The sequence below is a fragment of the Nothobranchius furzeri genome, chromosome 1 (genome assembly GCF_043380555.1).
Source record: "Nothobranchius furzeri strain GRZ-AD chromosome 1, NfurGRZ-RIMD1, whole genome shotgun sequence".
NCBI lineage: Eukaryota > Metazoa > Chordata > Actinopteri > Cyprinodontiformes > Nothobranchiidae > Nothobranchius > Nothobranchius furzeri.
Genome location: NC_091741.1, coordinates 96,211,615 through 96,231,258, shown reverse-complemented (window position 1 = coordinate 96,231,258; position 19,644 = coordinate 96,211,615). Strand labels below are relative to the sequence as shown.

At 45.0% G+C, this 19,644-nt stretch overlaps 1 protein-coding gene across 1 annotated transcript; it reads left to right on the top strand.

The window, feature by feature from the left end:
* Positions 1-15,041: 15,041 nt before the first annotated feature.
* On the top strand, positions 15,042-19,104 carry LOC139061562 (T-cell surface antigen CD2-like). Its single transcript, XM_070552141.1, has 4 exons — positions 15,042-15,246; positions 16,298-16,618; positions 16,752-17,009; positions 17,744-19,104. The coding sequence occupies exons 1-4, from the start codon at positions 15,198-15,200 to the stop codon at positions 17,920-17,922; spliced, it is 807 nt and encodes a 268-aa protein (XP_070408242.1). The 5' UTR covers positions 15,042-15,197; the 3' UTR covers positions 17,923-19,104.
* Positions 19,105-19,644: the final 540 nt, after the last annotated feature.

Genomic DNA, 19,644 nt, shown 5'->3' with positions numbered 1-19,644 from the left:
TTTCAGTACTGATTTACATTTCTGTTTTTTATAGTATCTTTGAAGTTGATTTAAAAGTGATTGTTATGATTGTCAACGTTGATTTCTCTTACGGGCCATAACCAATTTTGCCCCTATCCTGACAGCATGTATTTCCAGTGAGGATTCACTGATACCAGATAGGGTTCTTTCATTTTCTGCTTTGCGCATCATCCTTTTTGCATCTCACACAATGAAGGTTGCATCCATTTCTTCACTTAATGGGTAATTCACATAACACTTACACATAGTACAACAGGTACTCATAGAGTTAGGTTTTATTTCTTTGATGACATGAAATGCAATTTTGTCGTGTCTACATTGAAGTGCCTGCACAGTGCTCTCTCTCCTCTGCTGAGCTCGTGAGGATCCTGCTTCCTGGGGGTGGATCCGTGACTCGTCATCTGCATCGACTACTCCTGGGTGGTGCTCCGGCTCGTTGGCCTTGGACGACCGTGGTTCCGGCATGGCTGCTGGGACACCGCATTCGTTGGGATTACTGTCTACGGCTCGTCCCTTTTTGTGGATTACGATAAGTACTGTTGCAAAGTTCAATTTTTATTTGGAATATTACCCTGCCTGTGGATACAAAGATCAATTTTATATTTGGAATATTACCCTGCCGGTGGATACAAAGATCGATTTGCTATTTGGAATAATTGCCTGCTCGTGGATATACACAAGATTTGCTCCTGCTTTGCATTTTTGCCCGTGGGGATATAAAGCTGCTGTTGGTTCAATTATGGCTTCCCTGGGGAATAGTTAATAACCTGCTGACTTGTGTTCTTCCTGAGGAGTGTGCGAGACTGTTCTTCGGTGTGGGGTTCGTACCTCACCACAGTTGGCCGTTCCAGTGGGATTGCATCCTGTCGGTTGTGAAGATTCTTCATAACTTGGGTTTGTTCAACGACCAAGTGGTCTCTTGCAGGACCACATTGACCTTGAAAAGGGGGTGTGTGTAGCGTTATGAAGCTTATAATGGTCTGCCCTTAACAGCTGCCCCTTCACACAGTAACATCACCAAGGTCGGACGCTTGGTTCAGTATGTTTACATTCCAGAAGAAGAGAAGAAGAACGCTTTTCATTAATTAATCAAAGTACTTTATTTGTGATAAGCTAATCAAAGCATATGTTGATCATTAATAATCAGGTGAATGATCTGTGAAATAAAGATGTCATGAGTTATGTGTTTAATGAATAAACAGGACTGCACCAGACAGACTGATATACATTACCATGGAAACGCATGACACATTAGTCTCAACCAATCAGAACTTTCGTCTGTGGTAGGGCAGAATCTGGGTTGTTTTATGAAAGTCGTCCAATCCGGTTTACTAAGATTTATAAACAACTGGGAGATATAAAAGAAGGCAACGCCATTTTATAGTCAGTTCCACGTTAATCAGTTACATGTTAAACTCAGCTCCAGGACATCCGAGGTCCTAAGGATTTCCATCGTCATCATTAAGAAGTTACAGGCTGGCCAGCTGTACTTCCTACTTTGAGCTGAAAACTGTCAAGCTGGAGATTTCCGTCGTTTGAACCAACGAGACGACGTTCCTTCAAAATAAGAGTAAACTTGTTGACGCCTGCCGATGCTACCTGAGTCGACACTTCAGACGGGCGTTGTGTGCTGTGACCGCTGTTTCAACCAGCTCCAGTACCTCTGAAGGTCCGAGGACCTGGCAATTCGTGATCTAACACGGGAGGCTGCCCCAGGGTATGTAAATACCGCAAAATGGCGGCTCATGTCATCAGCTTCTGAAGCCTCGTGGTAGCCTAGTCATAACAACCAGATTCGCTACTTCAGCCTAGAGATTCTGAACAACACACACACCCACACACCAATACGAAACATCCAAATCCATATGCATTCATCATTGAGATAGTCCTGGTAGATTGTAAGAATTTATAATGATAGAAATTAAAGATTCTTAAACGATCCCAACTCTCTCTTTTCTTGTCTCTCAGTCAATACACAGTGTTTAAGTAAACTCCCTGATGATAAAAACAACCACTTCTGATAAATTACTTAGATCTAATTACAGTGTATAAATATACAAAATCAGATCAGTACATTATCTAATTACAGTATATAAATATACAACTTGAGATCATTACAACACCAATTCAATCCTAAACGTAACAATGTGAAACAAACTGAGCACAGCCCTTGAATAAACACCCCACGGCTCCACTATAGAAACATGTAGTCTGTAGTTCATTTGTGTCTGGTTAATCTGTCTGACTCGTTTAATTTCCTGTAGAGTCATGGGGAGCTGCCGTCTCAGCAGATTTCGGACTGGGACATAACAGGTTTCCTGTCCATCATAGGAACACACTAAGGCAAAGAAGACACGCAACCATTCACACACTCACACACACAAGGGGACAACTTTACCTGACATGTATATTTTCTATTTCCTGGGAGGCAACTGGATCAACAAAACCCAGTTAAGCATGAACTAACTGCAGATGGATGAGGAAAAATCTAAGTTGTGTTTACTCTAAAATAATTTTGTCATTTTTCTCCACTCATAACAAATTAAACAAACTCCTTTTGTCACCCCACAACACATTTGCTCCTTTTACAGCATATTTAGCCTCTTAGAGTTACATTCATGGCAGAATAACAGAGATGAACCTAAGCAGAGGTAGCAGGTATAGCTTTGCTGCTCTCTGCACTAAACTTGCATTTAACAGAAACTGTTTTAGTTGGAAAACTGTTTTTCACTTTAGAAGCATCATTTAAATATTTTAATCATGTAACCATCATGGTCTTCAAATCTAATGATTTTTCTTTCTTTTGGGAAAAATTAACTCATCCCTTTGAGACAGCATAAACCTGCATAAACCCTAACCTCGTCAGAAGCTTCTCCTCTATAGAAAAAGATGTGTCACTTGAATGCACCACGGCTGCTCCTTCAGAAGAGTTTAGATGAAACCAAAACCTAAGACGAAATCAAAAGATTCTATCATCTATATAATTAAAAGAAGCATATTTGCCTTGCAGCAAGAAGGTCCTGGGTTCGCTTGCCAGCCTGGGATCTTTCTGCATGGAGTTTGCATGAAGTGTGCAGCCGCTGTGTGTGTGTGTTTGTCCGAACGGAGTTCAATCACCGATGGCCATTAAATTAGGATGATCAAACGTCCTCTTTTCCCTAGACATGTCCGCTTTTCACTTTCTGTCTGGGGAGTCGGGGCTGGGTGGATGTGTGATTAGCAATAAAGATTGGCTACATATGTAACAAATGATCAACAAGATGTGATAATTCCATATAAATATGAAATATCAATCTGACTGATATTTAAATGTATAATCAGAAGATTATATTTTCTTTTGCTTATTCAGGGACCATAAACACTCTTCATATTCATTCAGACAGAGTCAAGCATATAGTTTCTAAAAATGTATTTATTTCTATTTCCCTAAACTAATGATTGTACAAGACAAGTGTAACAGAATGAAATAACTACTTTTTCCCTTCCTCTGACACAGGACTAGTCTGCATGAGATATGGTCTCAAGGTCTCATGCATTCGCTTCTAACCTGCTTATGTTCAGCTCAACAGAAGAACAAAGAATGGACTCTTTTCTTTTAATTAATCAAAGAAATCTATTTTAAAGCTAATCCAACCAAGTGTTAGTCAATAAATAAGATGTGACCGATCTGTGAAATCAAAATATTGATTACTTTATTATAATCCTATAGAATATAAAGGTACTATGACTTTAAATGTTCCAACAGGACTGATTTCACGTAGCGTTAAAAGACATGACACATTACTTTCACTGATCCAATCAGAATCTGACAGATCTGATGGAGGCGTGGTTTTGATGGTGTCTGGGAACTCTTCAACTTTTCATTCGACCATAAACCACAACAACCAAAGTATAAAACTATGCCACGTCATCTCTTTTTTTATTATTTTTTTAACCGTATCCTGTCTCACTGTGAAGCAAACAAAATTGATGTCTGAATGCTGGTAACAAGCCTTACAGATTTACTCTTAGGTGGAGCATCAAAGCATCTGCTTTTAATGTCACGCCTGATACTTAAAACTTTATTGTTATTGTTTTTGAATGCTTTGTAATTCCGACCAGACACAGAGTCAGAGGTGAAAGAGAAAGGAAAAGACAAAAGGTGGGGAGAGAGGGGGAAGGGGGTGGGGGGTCCACAAAAATAAACAATAATGAACAAGAGCCTGCTTCTAGACCTGCAGAAAGAGACAAAAAAAGCAACAAAAAAGGGACACAATAACAATACAACAAGATCAAGCTATCACTGCGTCAAATTGTTGAAGAAATATATAATCAACGTTGTTTAACTGAACAATCACACGATAATAAATCACAGTGCATTAAGTGCCCACCATAGTCTTAAGACCTGTGTTGAACGTGCCCAAGCCCATACTTTTGAGAGCACCATGTGAGCACCTGTGTGTGTACATGCGCTTGTTTATGTAAGGTTTCTTTATAGGAGCGTCCAATAGAGAGTGTGAGGGACCACAGATCTGCCCCCTAAAGATGCGTAGGAGACGGGGGGAGCTCCAAGTCCCAGAGATCCAGGCGCTGCCCCAGAACACAGGAACCCCAAGGAGACTGCAACCAGAAAGGCCCCCGTCACCCTCGAGAGGCACAGAGGATCGCCCCGAGGGGCCACAACCAGCAGTCCCGGGAGATATCAACGGCAAGCCCACAGGCCCGCCCGCAGCAACCCACCCCCAAGCTGGCCAAGCCCGGGACCCAGCGACCCGGGGCGACCACCCCCCGCCGGGGACCCAGCAGAGCCCAGGGACCCAGACCCCACCAGACAGCCACCGGGATTGATCAGGCAGACGCCAAAAATCTTAAACCCCCTGACCTGGGAGCCACGAACATTCAGGCAGACCAAGGCACCGCACTCCACACCAGGTGTGGCAGGGGGAGGGGAGACGAAGATCTATATCATCAAAAGAAGTCCCAGGAGAAGGGAGGTGTCAAAGGCCCCACCTGACATATGCAGTCATACACAAACACAGTCACACACTCCCTCCCTCATGCTCACACATTCACATACAACCAAAGACTTACAAAAATGCACCCCGGACACCCACTCATGCTCCCCATTCACACCCTACTCACTCTGGTCCCGGTACTGCTGCACATGGGGTACAACCATTACCGGTTACCAGAGTTTGACACTTTCTGCACGGGTGCTGATGAGCAGGCTCCCCCGCCCAATGCTGAGCACAGCAACCCACCACCCCAGGCCCCAACCAGATGGCCAGATCGCCCTCCTAGCCTCCAGCCCCAAGGAGACTGCAACCAGAAAGGCCCCCATCCCCCTCGAGAGGCACAGAGGATGCGGCAGCATACATGTCAGGACCTGACCCCTAAGGCCCCGCCCAGATCCCCACATGGGGCCGGCCACCCCCACACCCCGAGCCCCCAGGCCCCCACCCAGACCTGCCAAGGGTCAATGCAGTTGCCAGGCAGCGACCCATGGCTGCCGCCAAGACCTCCAAGGGGCCCCACTCACAACCACCGACAACAGAGGTGTGCTAAGACCCGTAGTCTCCCTCCGCCTGCTCCAATATAGTGTTAGTGTGTGTTGATGAGGTGTTTTCCATGGCTGTGGTGAGTGGGCAGTGCGGGCATTGTCTGGCCTATGCCAGCTGATGCCACCGCACCACCCCACTTGCACCCACAGCCCTTGGTGTTTAAGTGCAGTTTAAATTGGAAGTGGGCACCGGCACTCGGGATGAGGCTGAGAAATCCCCCTGCCAACTGCCGTTGAATGTGCTCACTCCCATGGCCCTAAGTGTGTGTTTGCGTGGAAAGTCGTTGGTGGAAATGTATAAGGTGCAAATAAAATTGGGGGGCAGGTTGCCACAGGAATGCAGAAATGGGGTCCATACCCACACTCCTTGACTTGTCCACCCCCCAAGGTCCTATGTGCATGTTTGTGTGATGATATGAGGGAGCAGGAGGAGAAAAATATGCGGGGATAGGGAGGAATGGCTGGTTGGGCTTTGCCTTCCAGGGAGCCAGCTCCCCCACTGGCCCCAATAGGCACCTCTGTTGTCAAAATGCCACCCAGGGCATGGAGACCCCAGCCCATCTTGCCAGGACCCAAAGTAGCTGCATTGCAGAGCTTCACGGAGTCCGAGGGCACCAACCCAGCCCCACCCCAGCAAAAAATCTACACCTATCCCTGCATTTGCACAACTTCCAGAATATATAAGACATAGGACATCCAGGTAAGGTTGGGTCCTCCCCCTCCTGGACCTCCCCCTCCCCTGTGATGGGACAGCAGAGGAGCCAACATCTACCTGAGGCCCCTGAACCCAGGCCAGGCACTGTTGCATGTTCCTGCCTTCTTCCCGGCAGCATACATGTCAGGACCTGACCCCCAAGGCCCCGCCCAGATCCCCACATGGAGCCGGCCACCCCCACACCCCGATCCCCTAGTCCCCCACCCAGACCCGCCCAGGGTCAATGCAGCTGCCAGGCAGCGACCCATGGCTGCCGCCAAGACCTCCAAGGGGCCCCACTCACAACCACCAGTAGTCCACCCCCCGAGGCAACCCAAGCACCTCCAGAGGGGGGCAACAGCCCCCCAGTCCCAGACACACCCAGTGAACCCACCTCCAGGGAACATCCAGATACTCCAAACTCAGACCCTCCACCCCCTCACCCACATCATACCGCAGGACAATATCAATGGTCCCCCATCATCGCTATGTGATGGAACCGATCAAAGGTGCCCATAGAGATTGATTTAAAGTGGAAGCAGAGGCTAAATCAAGTGTAATATGATCTGACAAAAGATTTCTATACTGGTTAATGCAAAGAGTTTCTCTATTTTTCCAATTCAAGAGAACAGTTTTCTTAGCGATGCATATGGCAGTCAGAACCACGTGAACCAAAGATGTTTCAATCGGGACATCGTCCAGGTTTCCCAGTAAACAAAGAGAGGGGGCGGTTGGGATATGGCATTTCAGACACTTTGACAGATCTTCACATACTCTACCCCAAAATTCCTGGACAGGTGGACAGGACCACAGTGCGTGAATGTAATTGTCAGGAACGATGTTTGTGCAGTGTGTACAAGTGTCAGATGACACAAACCCCATCTTGAACATCCGATGACCTGTATAGTGTACTCTGTGTAGAATTTTGTACTGAATTAATTGTAAATTGGGGTGTCTGATCATTTAAAAGTTTTAAACAAGTTTGGGACCAGAAGTTCTTGTCAAAGCTGACTGATAGATCCACCTCCCATTTTTCGATAGGGATTGCAATTCTATCGTCTATTTTGGACAATGTCTTACAATCTTTAGACAGTAGTTTGGGGGGTTTGAGATTATAGAAGTCTAATACCCTTGGTGGTGTTTGTAATTCTATTTTATTGAGCTTAATTTTTTGTTTGACTACAGATTTAATTTGGTGATATTCTAAAAAGCTGTTCTTATCCATTCCAAATTGGGAGACTATTGGATTAAATGTGATAAAGTCCAATCCTTCATATATTTGTTCCAGGTATAGGATCCCTTTATTTTTCCAGTCCAAAACGTTCATCATTTTATTCTTTTGCAAAAGATCAGGATTATTGCAGATAGGTGTGCATCTGCATGGTATTAGTGAGACGCATGCCAACGAATAGCCTTAGATGCAAACAAGCATTCCAGCTTCCTGTCATGACCAGGAGATATCTCAAGACTAGATGGGTCGTATTGGAGCTAAGCTATGACTTCCTGATTCCTAGAGGTCCATGTCCATCCTGACCTCGTGACCCCCTGGATCTGAACGGGGGTTTTCATACAAGGGTGCGTAGACTTGGCACAGATTGCGTCAGATGGTTTTTATAAACAAATCTCTAGCTTATCAAACCAGACAGCCAAATTGATTTTACAACCCAGACTCCACAAACTCTCAGATACTTAAGAAAGGTTTTGCTAAAACATCTAGCTTCCATTCCATCATTTCACACATCACATTAAATCACTTCATATCCATTCCTTCATTCATACCTTGTCTTGTATAATCATTAGTTTAGGGAAATAGAAATAAATACCGTAAATCCTCTAATATTGGTCTGTATTCAATTAACTGCCGGGTATCATATTTTGGCCGGTGTCGGAGTCGGCGGAGGTGAATAATGGCCGGTATTTTATCGTGGCCAGGTGGAATGTGGTAACAAGCCAGTACCACGGGGGGGGGGGGGGGGGGGGGGGGGGGGGGGGGGTTGTGTCATCCGTCTCACTTTTGATTTGCCAGTGACAGACCACGATTTGGCAGGTGCGGAGACGAAGAGGAGGCGAAAATTTGATATCAAGTTCAAAGAGAACGTGCTGATCATGCTGCAGAACACTGGGGAGCAATAGGGGTTGTATGAACTAGTCGACTTCACTATAGTGACTTTTTTATAACTGTCATCAACTAGTCGCTGTCACGTGATAATGACCAGCAAGATGCAGCCCTCGGAAAAGACAGCAGCCTGCAGTCAGCAGGTGACAAGCTCCTGCGCATCGGGGGGGGGGGGGGGGGGGGGGGGCAACTCGATGTGCCAGAGCGTCGGTACTGACACCCGCCGTAAAACGGACATTTAACCAAATAGTGACCTTTTCTCTCTTGCAATTTAACCTTCCCCTCACCCCATCCTAACCTTAACCAACTTGCGCATGCAAAGCTCTGATAGTTGACGCGCTCCAGACATCAGCGTCCTGAGCACGGCCACGGTAACATTATCAAATTAGGTGTTGCCACCTCAAAAACTAATTTAACACGCGATCGTTCATGTCGGCTCATTTCCTTTTATGTTTTCTGTCTTTCATTTGCGCCTGAGGCATTTTGCTGCTGTGGAGAAACTAAAAAACAAGAGGAAGTTTCATCAATAAAGTGTATCTATCTATCTATCTATCTATCTATCTATCTATCTATCTATCTATCTATATCTTCGTCTTCGTCTTCGTCTTCCTCCGCTTATCCGGGTCCGGGTCGTGGGGGCAGCATCCCAACTAGGGAGCTCCAGGCCGTCCTCTCCCTGGCCTTGTCCACCAGCTCCTCCGGCAGGACCCCAAGGCGTTCCCGGACCAGATTGGAGATGTAACTTCTCCAACGTGTCCTGGGTCGACCCGGGGGCCTTCTGCCGGCAGGACATGCCCGAAACACATACCCGGGGAGGCGTCCAGGATGCATCCTGACCAGATGCCCAAACAACCTCAACTGGCTCCTTTCGATCCGGAGGAGCAGCGGTTCTACTCCGAGTCCCTCCCGAATGTCCGAGCTCCTCACCCTATCTCTAAGGCTGAGCCCGGCCACCCTACGGAGGAAACTCATTTCGGCCGCTTGTATCCGCGATCTCGTTCTTTCGGTCATTACCCAAAGCTCATGACCATAGGTGAGGATTGGGACGTAGATCGACCGGTAAATCGAGAGCCTGGCTTTCTGGCTCAGCTCCCTCTTCCCCACGACAGATCGGCTCAGCGTCCGCATCACTGCAGACGCCGAACCAATCCGCCTGTCGATTTCCCGATCCCTCCTACCCTCACTCGTGAATAAGACCCCGAGATACTTAAACTCCTCCACTTGAGGTAGGACCTCTCCCCCGACCCGGAGGTGGCAAGCCACCCTTTTCCGGTCGAGAACCATGGTGTCAGATTTGGAGGTGCTGATCCTCATCCCAGCCGCTTCACATTCGGCCGCGAACCTACCCAGCAAGAGCTGAAGGTCAGAGCTGGATGAAGCTAGGAGGACCACATCATCCGCAAAAAGCAGAGACGAGATTCTCCTGCCACCAAACTCGACACACTCCACACCACGGCTGCGTCTAGAAATTCTGTCCATAAAAGTGATGAACAGAACCGGTGACAAAGGGCAGCCCTGGCGGAGTCCAACCCTCACTGGGAACAGGTCCGACTTACTACCGGCTATGCGGACCAAACTCACGCTCCTCTGGTAAAGGGACTGAATGGCCCTTAACAGAAAGCCACCCACCCCATACTCCTGGAGCGTCCCCCACAGGGTGCCCCTGGGGACACGGTCATAAGCCTTCTCCAAATCCACAAAGCACATGTGGATTGTGTAACGTGAGGAAATATGGGTTTTCTGTCACAATGGTGGTGTTGGACTCAGCTGTGTCAAAGCTGGGTCGCTGAGAACTTTCACCCACAGATTAAGACCTGAACGCCAGCGAGTCTGGGAGGAAACCATAACATCTGCCACCTGCAGTCTACCAGAAGATGTGTTTACATGAGTTGTACCCAGACCAAGTCAAAACATAAAGTTTAAACTTCTTTTTCTTGATTTTAATGTTAAAATAACCATTATCATTTTGCTCATTATAAATGTGATTAATCAAATGAATGACTATTTAGCTTTGGGGTAATTATAATGGTTTAATGAATCCATTCTTAAATAATGTTGAGAATGTTTGTTACTGACCTTCACACACACTCAAGCACAAACATTCACACACATCCACACACACCTGCTCACAGTAAACTCCAGACACATTTGATGACGCACGTTTGCTTTGAGAAGAGAAAGGTTTTTGGTAAGTTTTCAGTCTTTTGATTCAGTTCGTGTTGGACAACGAGAGAGAACAGACCTGAAAACCAAAGGGGGGGCAGAGCCTGTTGGCTCGTTCTTCCCCCCTTTCACGCTGTTTCTGCCAAGCCAGGCAGAATAGCTGAATCGCGACTTCTAACGAAGACTCATTACCGAGTCTTTTGATTTCTGAGTGAATTAACTTAAGAAAGCGCATCGATAAAACGCTCTACCATCCACGTGTACCGAGGGCAACTCTGGACCGGTTCCGTTCGACACCTATGTCTCCTGTCAGCCGCCGGTGTCATCTGGATGAACCACAACATCCTCCACGGCCCGGATCCGAAAGAGGGTCCACAAGAGTTCGGTGAGACAGAGCACGGTTTTTAGCGTTTGATGCAGTTCTCTGATAAGACCTAAGTTTATCCAAACCATCACTTCACTCAGACACCTGTTTCTTCTTGAAGCAAAATCAGACTCACACACGCATTCATGTCACAACATTTTCAATCTTCATAAATTCACCAGAAGGTCTATTTGAGCAAGAACAGCATATAAACTGTTAAAAGATTGTCCCACAAAGTTGCCAATGTGATTGTTATTTCCTGTTTGTCAATTTTCAAAATCATTAGTTTAATTTGAAGAATTAAAACTTTTAATCCTTCAAACTTGTTTCCTCATTGAACTGAAACACAGACACTCAGATATTATCGGCAGTTTATGGATGAAAACAACCTTTGAGTCTTCTGAACAATATAAAATTTGGTTATTGATTTATTAAAATTAATATTCCGAATTAATACGTAGCATGGTTTCTCTTTCATAAAAGAGCATAAATCCATAACGCTACAATTGGTTGGGCAAACTCCCATGCCCCCTCCATCACCCTTGCAAGGGTATAGAGCTGGTCCACAGTTCCACGGCCAGGACGAAAACCACATTGCTCCTCCTCTATCAGAGATTCAACTATCGATCGGACCCTCCTCTCCAGTACCTTGGAGTAGACCTTTCCAGGGAGGCTGAGGAGTGTGATCCCCCTATAGTTGGAACACACCCTCAGGTCACCCTTCTTAAAGATGGGGACCACCACCCCGGTCTGCCACTCCCTAGGAACTGCCCCCGATGACCACGCAATGTTGTAGAGACGTGTCAACCATGACAGCCCTACAACATCCATAGCCTTGAGATACCCAGGACGAACCTCATCCGCCCCCGGGGCTCCGCCGCTGTGTAGTTGTTTGACTACCTCAGCAACTTCTGCCCCCGAGATCGGACAGTCCATCCCCAGGCCTCCCAGCTCTGGTTCCTCCTCGGAATGCGCATTGGTGGGATTGAGGAGCTCCTCAAAGTATTCCTTCCACCGTCCGACTATAGCCTCAGTTGACGTCAGCAGCTCCCCATCCCCACTGTAAACAGTGTGAGCGAGTTGCTGCCTTCCTCTCCTGAGGCGCCGGACAGTTTGCCAGAACCTCTTTGGAGCCGATCGATAGTCTTTCTCCATGGCCTCACCAAACTCCTCCCACGCCCGAGATTTTGCCTCGGCAACTGCCACTGCTGCACCCCGCTTGGCTATCCGGTACCTGTCTGCTGCCTCCGGAGACCCACAGACCAGCCACGCCCTGTAGGCCTCCTTCTTCAGCCTGACGGCTCCCCGAACCTCTGGTGTCCACCAGCGGGTACGGGGGTTGCCACCACGACTGGCACCGGCCACCTTACGACCACAGCTAGCAACAGCCGCCTCGACAATCGCAGAGTGGAACAAGGCCCACTCGGACTCAATGTCCCCCACTGCTCTCGGGACGTGGTCAAAGCTCTGCCAGAGGTGGGAGTTGAAGACCGTCTTGACAGGTTCTTCTGCCAGGCGTTCCCAGCAGACCCTCACTATGCGTTTGGGTCTGCCAGGTCTACGCGGCATGTTCCCTTGCCATCTGATCCAACTCACCACCAGGTGGTGATCAGTTGACAGCTCCGCCCCTCTCTTCACTCGGGTGTCCAAAACATACGGCCGCAGGTCAGATGATACGACTACAAAATCTATCATCGGCCTGTGACCTAGGCTGCCCTGGTACCAAGTGTACCGGTGGGCATCCTTATGTTCGAACATGGTGTTCGTTATGGCCAAACTGCGGCTTGCACAGAAGTCCAATAACAAAACACCGCTCGAGTTCAGATTAGGTGGGCCGTTCCTCCCAATCACACCCCTCCAGGTCAAGCTGTCATTGCCCACGTGAGCATTGAAGTCCCCCAGCAGGACAATGGAGTCCCCTGATGGAGCACTATCTAGCACTCGTCCCAGGGACTCCAAAAAGGGTGGGTACTCTGAACTGATATTTGGCCCATAAGCACAAACAACAGTCAGGACCCGTTCCCTGACCCGAAGGCGCAAGGAAGCTACCCTCTTGTCCCCCGGGGTAAACCCCAACACACAGGCAGAGAGTCTCGGGGCTAACAAAAAGCCAACCCCAGCCCTCCGCCTCTCACCCGGAGCAACTCCAGCAAAGTAGAGTGTCCAACCCCTCTCCAGGTCTCGGGTTCCAGAGCAAATGCAATGTGTCGAGGTGAGTCCGACTATATCTAGCCGGTACCGCTCAACCTCTGCCACAAGCTCCGGCTCCTTCCCCGCCAGCGAGGTGACGTTCCATGTCCCAAAAACTAGTTTTCTTGTCCGGGGATTGGACCGCCAAGGCTCCCGCCTTGGTCTGCCACCCGATTCGCATTGCACCGGACCCTTCATGTTCCCCCTGCGGGTGGCGGGTCCACAGTTGGACGAGCCCATGTATCCGGTTCGGGCTGGGCCCGGCCGGGCCCCATGGGCGAAAGCCCGGCCACCAGGCGCTCGCTCACGGGCCCCAACCCCAGGCCTGGCTCCAGGGTGGGACCCCGGTAACCCTCCGGGCCGGGTACTCCGACTCTTTGTTTTAACCGCCATGAAAGATCCTTCGAACCGTTCTTTGTCTCACCCTTCACCTAAGACCAATTTGTCATGGGAGACCCTACCAGGGGCACTAAGTGCCCCAGACAACATAGCTCCTAGGATCATTAGGGCACTCAAACTCCTCCACCACGATAAGGTGACGGTTCAAGGAGGAGTATCTATATCTATAAATCTATATCTATCTATCTATCTATCTATCTATCTATCTATCTATCTATCTATCTATATATATATATATATATATATATATATATATATATATATATATATATATATATATATATATATATATGTGTGTGTGTGTGTGTGTACATATATTTTTTTACCAGGTATAAACGGTTGTGATAACTTCCTGTCATCTGTCTGCATGTGTAATTCTGAGTCTGATCAGAATCAGGGACAGATTCACATGTTTACCAGCTGATCCAGTAAAACCATTCTAAAGGAAGTTCTGGTTGGCCTGCTGTTGAGGCTGTTAGGAGTGTCTTGAGGTGAAATATTCAGTTTTACATGTTTTCTTCATCCTGCTTTTGCTTTCTGACAGTTTTCCATTAGCCATGTGGTTGGAGTTTCTAGAAAACATTTCAGTGTCCTCTTTAATCTCTTTTGTTTTGGTCAATCATGACAGAAGTCATGCAGAAAAATATATTTGCTAAATTCAAAGAGAGAAAATGAATTGTTGCACAAAGCTGAATGGTTGCATCCTATAATTTAGATCAAAGTTCAGCAAACATGAAACATTTCCTGTATGTATGTAAAGTGTGTAACCCTCTCCGGCTCAAAATAAGTTTAGATAAAAGGATGAACAACTAAGTCCTTCAGGGGTACTTCTGAGTTTAAAACGCTCATGAAGTACGTATGTGGAGTAACCAGGTAGGTAGGTTTTAACGTTGCAAATTTGCAATGCCTGCCTCCAGAGGGTTAAGTAAGTATTTAAGTTCCTGATTAGCAGCAGTAACTCCTGCATGAGGTGAACATCTATGTGTGTTCACACAGAGCTGTTTCATGTGGTTTTAGCTGCAAATGATAAAAACTTTTAGTAAAGTTCCTCTTTAGAAGCTGAGCGTTTCTCACATCATCCTCCTTCATCTGTCTTCTGTTAGAGGAGATCACTCAGTACTGAACACTGGGAAGGAGGACTTCCAGAATATTCCATAAACCAGAGCAGCTTTTATTGACTCTGGCTTATTACATTTTACATTCAGTATAAATGTCCTGACCCTAAAGTCCTGCATCAGCAACAACAAGACCTGTTTAACAGCAGAGGAAACCTGAGTTCTGCTGTTGCTGCTAGTGAGGCTCAACGTTTCTCCACCTGATGTTTATGAAGGCCACAGTCAGTGATAAAAGTACCAGCTCAGTGGCCTAGTAAAAATCTGCAACGCCTGCCTCCAGAGAGTGAATGTGGTCCTGAGCACCATCTGAGGAAATTCAACAAACTCAGTTTCATGCTGTTATTGGTTCAACGTTTCTACAAAGGGATGTTCTGCCTACAGACTCTCAAAGACACTCTGCTAAACGTTTCCTATGTTAAATCACTTCCTTTGCTGTAGCCTGAGAAGTGAATACAGATGAAAACTGTCTGGTGAAGGTTTTCACACATTCTGCTCTGAGGCGGATCGCTAACAGGACCCGCTGCAGGTTGATCAGGCTAAAACATCCATGTTTGCTCTCAGAAATAATTCAGAACCAGTCTGAAAGCTGAGCAGACATGGAGGCTGGACTGCTGCTGCTGCTGATGATGATGGGGGTCTTTCAGGGTGAGATTTAAGCTGTTTCACATTTAACTTTCTTAACTTTGCGTTTAATGATTCATCAAGTTAAACTGTAAATTTAATGAAATATTTTGGGATCTTTTCTAACATAAAACAGGCTCCATGCATCATGTTATTTATTAAAATAATGTTCTTTTTAATTTTTGTGACTTTATCGTAAAATGTCTTTAGTGTAACTGCAGCCTGTCGCTCCTGTTAAAGGTTTGATATCTGGTATGTTCACTTTACTTGTGTAAAAACTAACCTAAGACCCACTAGGGATTGATTCTCACCAGTAGTACACCAGCAGGTGGAGCAGCTGGTCACTGCTCTCTACCGTCCTGTCAATGGTGTCATCTTTGTCCTTTTCCATCAGAATCTTGTGTTTGTTAAAGTGTGTGTGAATGGATGAATGACTGGTGTGTTGTAAAGTGTCTTGGGGGTTGTGGAACTCTAGCAGGCCATTTACCATTCATTAAGATTATTTCAAATAGTTATTCAGTCTCTAAATTTGGAAACTGATTTGTGTAAAATATTGTTTTTGACATCAGGATCGAACTCTACTCCAAATCTGGCCTCAGTCACAAGATATTATAGTCACTGAATGTGTTAACATACAGCATTTCATTTTCTTTTTAGTTTGGCTAGCCTATTATTATTACTATTATTATTATTATTATTACTATTATTATTATTATTATTATTATTATTATTAGTAGTAGTAGTAGTAGTAGTAGTAGTAGTAGTAGTAGTAGTAGTAGTAGTAGTAGTAGTAGTCATAGTAGTAGTAATGCCATTGCTATTGTTCCAGCATCATATCAGAAACTAACAGCAGCAGAAAGTTATGAACCTATTGTTGAACCCTAACTGGTATTTTAATCCTTATTGATCTGATGAATAAAAGGTTTATTTGGTCTAATAAAAATGTTAGTTTCAGCAAAATCAAGTTTCAGTATTAGATAAATGTGACCAGTGTGTTTCCTATCATTGTAAAAGTTAAATCACAAACAGATTCATTTTCTCATGAATTAAATATTTATTAATTTTTTATTTCCAGCTGTAGAAACTTTCTGTGACGGCAGACAGGATGGAGCTCAGTGTGTCGGAGCTTTAGGAGGAGCTGTGGATATCCAGCTGGTGGACAACGCTGCAGAGATACCCAGATTAGACTGGAAAAAGGATGGCTCGTTTATAGTCCTGTGGATAAGTAACAATAATAAAACTATCATAAGGGACAACAGAGTCACTTTTATTCCCAGTACTGGAACAGTTAGGATCAATAACCTGATCAGGCAAGACAGTGGACAATATGAACTTCAGAACTTTAATTCAAACAGAAGTTTAAAAGCAAACAGGACTCTACTGTTGTCTGTTGAAGGTAAACAACTTTTTAGACCTTTTGAAGTAAATCTTAAACTACTAATCTGCACATTTTCTTCTATTTTAGTAAACCAGATTAAAAAGCAACCATCTTCCTATAATAATATTCATTCATCCCATGATTCTCTCAGCTGGTGTGTCGTCTGTCCAGCTGGTCTCCGAGTGTTGGTCCCAGGGACAGATGCAGGTGTCCTGCTCCTCTGAGGAAGGGGACAGTCCTCAGTACAGCTGGACTCTGGATGGACACACACTGACAGACTCTGAGCTCTTCTCTGGAAATAGTCAGACTAACATCATCGTTCTGAGACAAAATATCTCGGGACGTCTGGTCTGTTCAGTCAGGAACCGAGTCAGTGAGTCCTCCAGAGAAAAGGACATATCTACCTGTGGTGAGTCACAGCATCATGGGGAAGAGTCTTGATTTATTTTAGACTGATAATTATCATTTTATTTGCTCCCAGTCTTCATTTTCATTAACTGCACTTCCAATGGGACTCACATATCTGAGTGGGTGTTTAGAGAAAATAACACTCTGTGTGTAGAACCAACACCAGCCCCTACAGCAGTAACACACACTGGGGGTAAGGAGACAGAGTTAAATTATTTATCCACTATTAACTCGTCCTCCAATCAAACTGACACTCAGGATCTTGTTTAAAGACCCACTTTTACACTTTGGCTTTTAGACAGTGACTCGTTAGTGTTTTATTGTGTTATTGTTTTAATGTGCTCTTATTATTCATGTTTTCTCTGCTTTTAATTGAGATTTTTATCCTTTGTTTTAGCTCCTTGTAATGGGTGTGTTTTGTTTTAGCCTGTGCAGCACTTTGGGCAGCTCCCATGCTGCATTTTAAATGTGCTATATAAATAAACTATGCTATGCTATGCTATGCTATCTCTTTTGGTTCTTTAGTAAGTGAAAGCTGACTCTGCTGCTAAGGGTTGAACTGGATTTATTAACTCAGTAAAAACTGAATGAGTTTTTGTAAAGGTGTTTAAGCTAGAAAACATTTTAACAGTAATTATAAAAGCTGAGTCTCAACATGGACTTGATTATTCCAAACCCCATAAACATGTTTCTATATATTTTTATGTAATTTGTTGTTATTGTGTCTCTGAACAGGGCCTCCTTCACCTTTACTCATATGTGGATTACGATTTCTCCTGGTTGTTCTCCTGCTCCTCAGCATCTGTCTCTATTTCACGTGGAGGAAAAAGAAAGATGAAAAAGATAAAAGTTCTGCAGACTCAGAGGATCGAGACAACTCTGTGATGATGGTTGAAATGAGTTCTGCTTCTTAAAGAGCAACAGTGTCTTTATGGGTGTGAGAAATGATGAGGCCAACATTTGTAGAACTATTGATTGTAATTAACTTTTCTTTTATCTTTTGCAAAATTCAGCAAGTTTTATGCAGAAAATTTGATGTGATCCAGAAACACCTAATAAAGGGTGGTTAGCCAAGCAGGACCTGCTTGTGGCTGTGTCCACGCTGTGTTTTATCAGTGCTAACGTGTGTTTGCTATGAGTACAGATTGTTCTGAGTTTAAAGGAGGACTTCTGCACAAATGAGCTTTAATTAATGAGGCTCCAGCTATTTGATTTTTTCTAGCGTGATAGAAGTGAATGATTTCACCTTATTGTAGTTTATTTTTTGCATTTCTATTTTTGCGTTTATTTTTACTTTAAAACTATTACTTGGGCAGCAGAAGCATCACTATAATAATAAAAAAGGCTGATTTGCTACCATGTTTAGTTTTGTATCTTTAAGACAGGAACTGCATCTTTTCGGTACATATTAAAAACCTGTCAGTGGTGACTCTGATGTCTTAAGTTTATTTTCTGTTTACTCTGAAATTTTAAAGGTAAAGTCCCATTAGTTGTCACACACACTGATGTGTGTGCAAAGTTTTTTCTCCACAGTTGACCCATCCCCTGGGGGGGCGGTGAGCTGCAGACACAGCTGCACTTGGGAACCATTTGGTGGTTTAACCCCCAATCCAACCGTTAATGCTGAGTGTCAAGCAGGGAGGGATTGGGTCCCATTTTTTAAAGTCTTTGGTGTGACCCGACCAGGAATCAAACCCTGATCTCCCAGTCCCAGGGCGGACACTCTACCACTAGGCCACTGAGCTGGTACTTTTAATAATAATAATAATACTAATACATTTTATTTCAACAGCGCCTTTCTGAACACTCAAGGACACTTTACAGAGATAAAATACACAACAAACAAGTACAGAACAGCTCCATAGGCATGCTCGCTCCCATCCGAGAAGGTTATGGCTGTTGGATCACCGCTGAAATGCAATGGGGTTAAAGCTCTGTCAAACTGAATCTTATTGAGCTGAGTATATTCTTCAAACAGCCTAATTGCATCCTCTCTGAGATGATCAGAGAGTGCTAAATCCCAGGTATCTTTAACCTGATTACCGGTGAGTCTTGCCTCCTGGAATGCTCTCCGCACCAGAATCGCTCCTTTCTGCATTGCGGGCGCTACCAAGCCGATTGGGTCATACATATTTGGCTGAGAAGCTCCCGCTGTGTCAGTGGGTTTGGCGTCTGATCTCTGACTTCACTTTGAGTAAGATTTTTCCCCAATCTCAATTTTTTCTTTCTTTTTGAAAAATTGATGCTGACCATCACTGACTGTGGCCTTCATAAACACCAGGTGGAGAAACGCTGAGCCTCACTAGCAGCAACAGCAGAACTCAGGTTTCCTCTGCTGTTAAACAGGTCTTGTTGTTGCTGGTGCAGGACTTTAGGGTCAGGACATTTATACTGAATGTAAAATGTATTAAACCCGAGTCAATAAAAGCTGCTCTGGTTTATGGAATATTCTGGAAGTCCTCCTTCCCAGTGTTCAGTACTGAGTGATCTCCTCTAACAGAAGACAGATGAAGGAGGATGATGTGAGAAACGCTCAGCTTCTAAAGAGGAACTTTACTAAAAATGTTTATCATTTGCAGCTAAAACCACATGAAACAGTTCTATACTTTATTGATGAAACTTCCTCTTATTTTTGA

Coding starts and splice junctions, on each gene's coding strand:
- LOC139061562 (XM_070552141.1), top strand. CDS start 15,198: ATGGAGGCTGGACTGCTGCTGCTGCTGATGATGATGGGGGTCTTTCAG. Junction 16,619..16,751: donor TCTACTGTTGTCTGTTGAAG/GTAAACAACTTT, acceptor TGATTCTCTCAG/CTGGTGTGTCGTCTGTCCAG. Junction 17,010..17,743: donor AAAGGACATATCTACCTGTG/GTGAGTCACAGC, acceptor GTCTCTGAACAG/GGCCTCCTTCACCTTTACTC.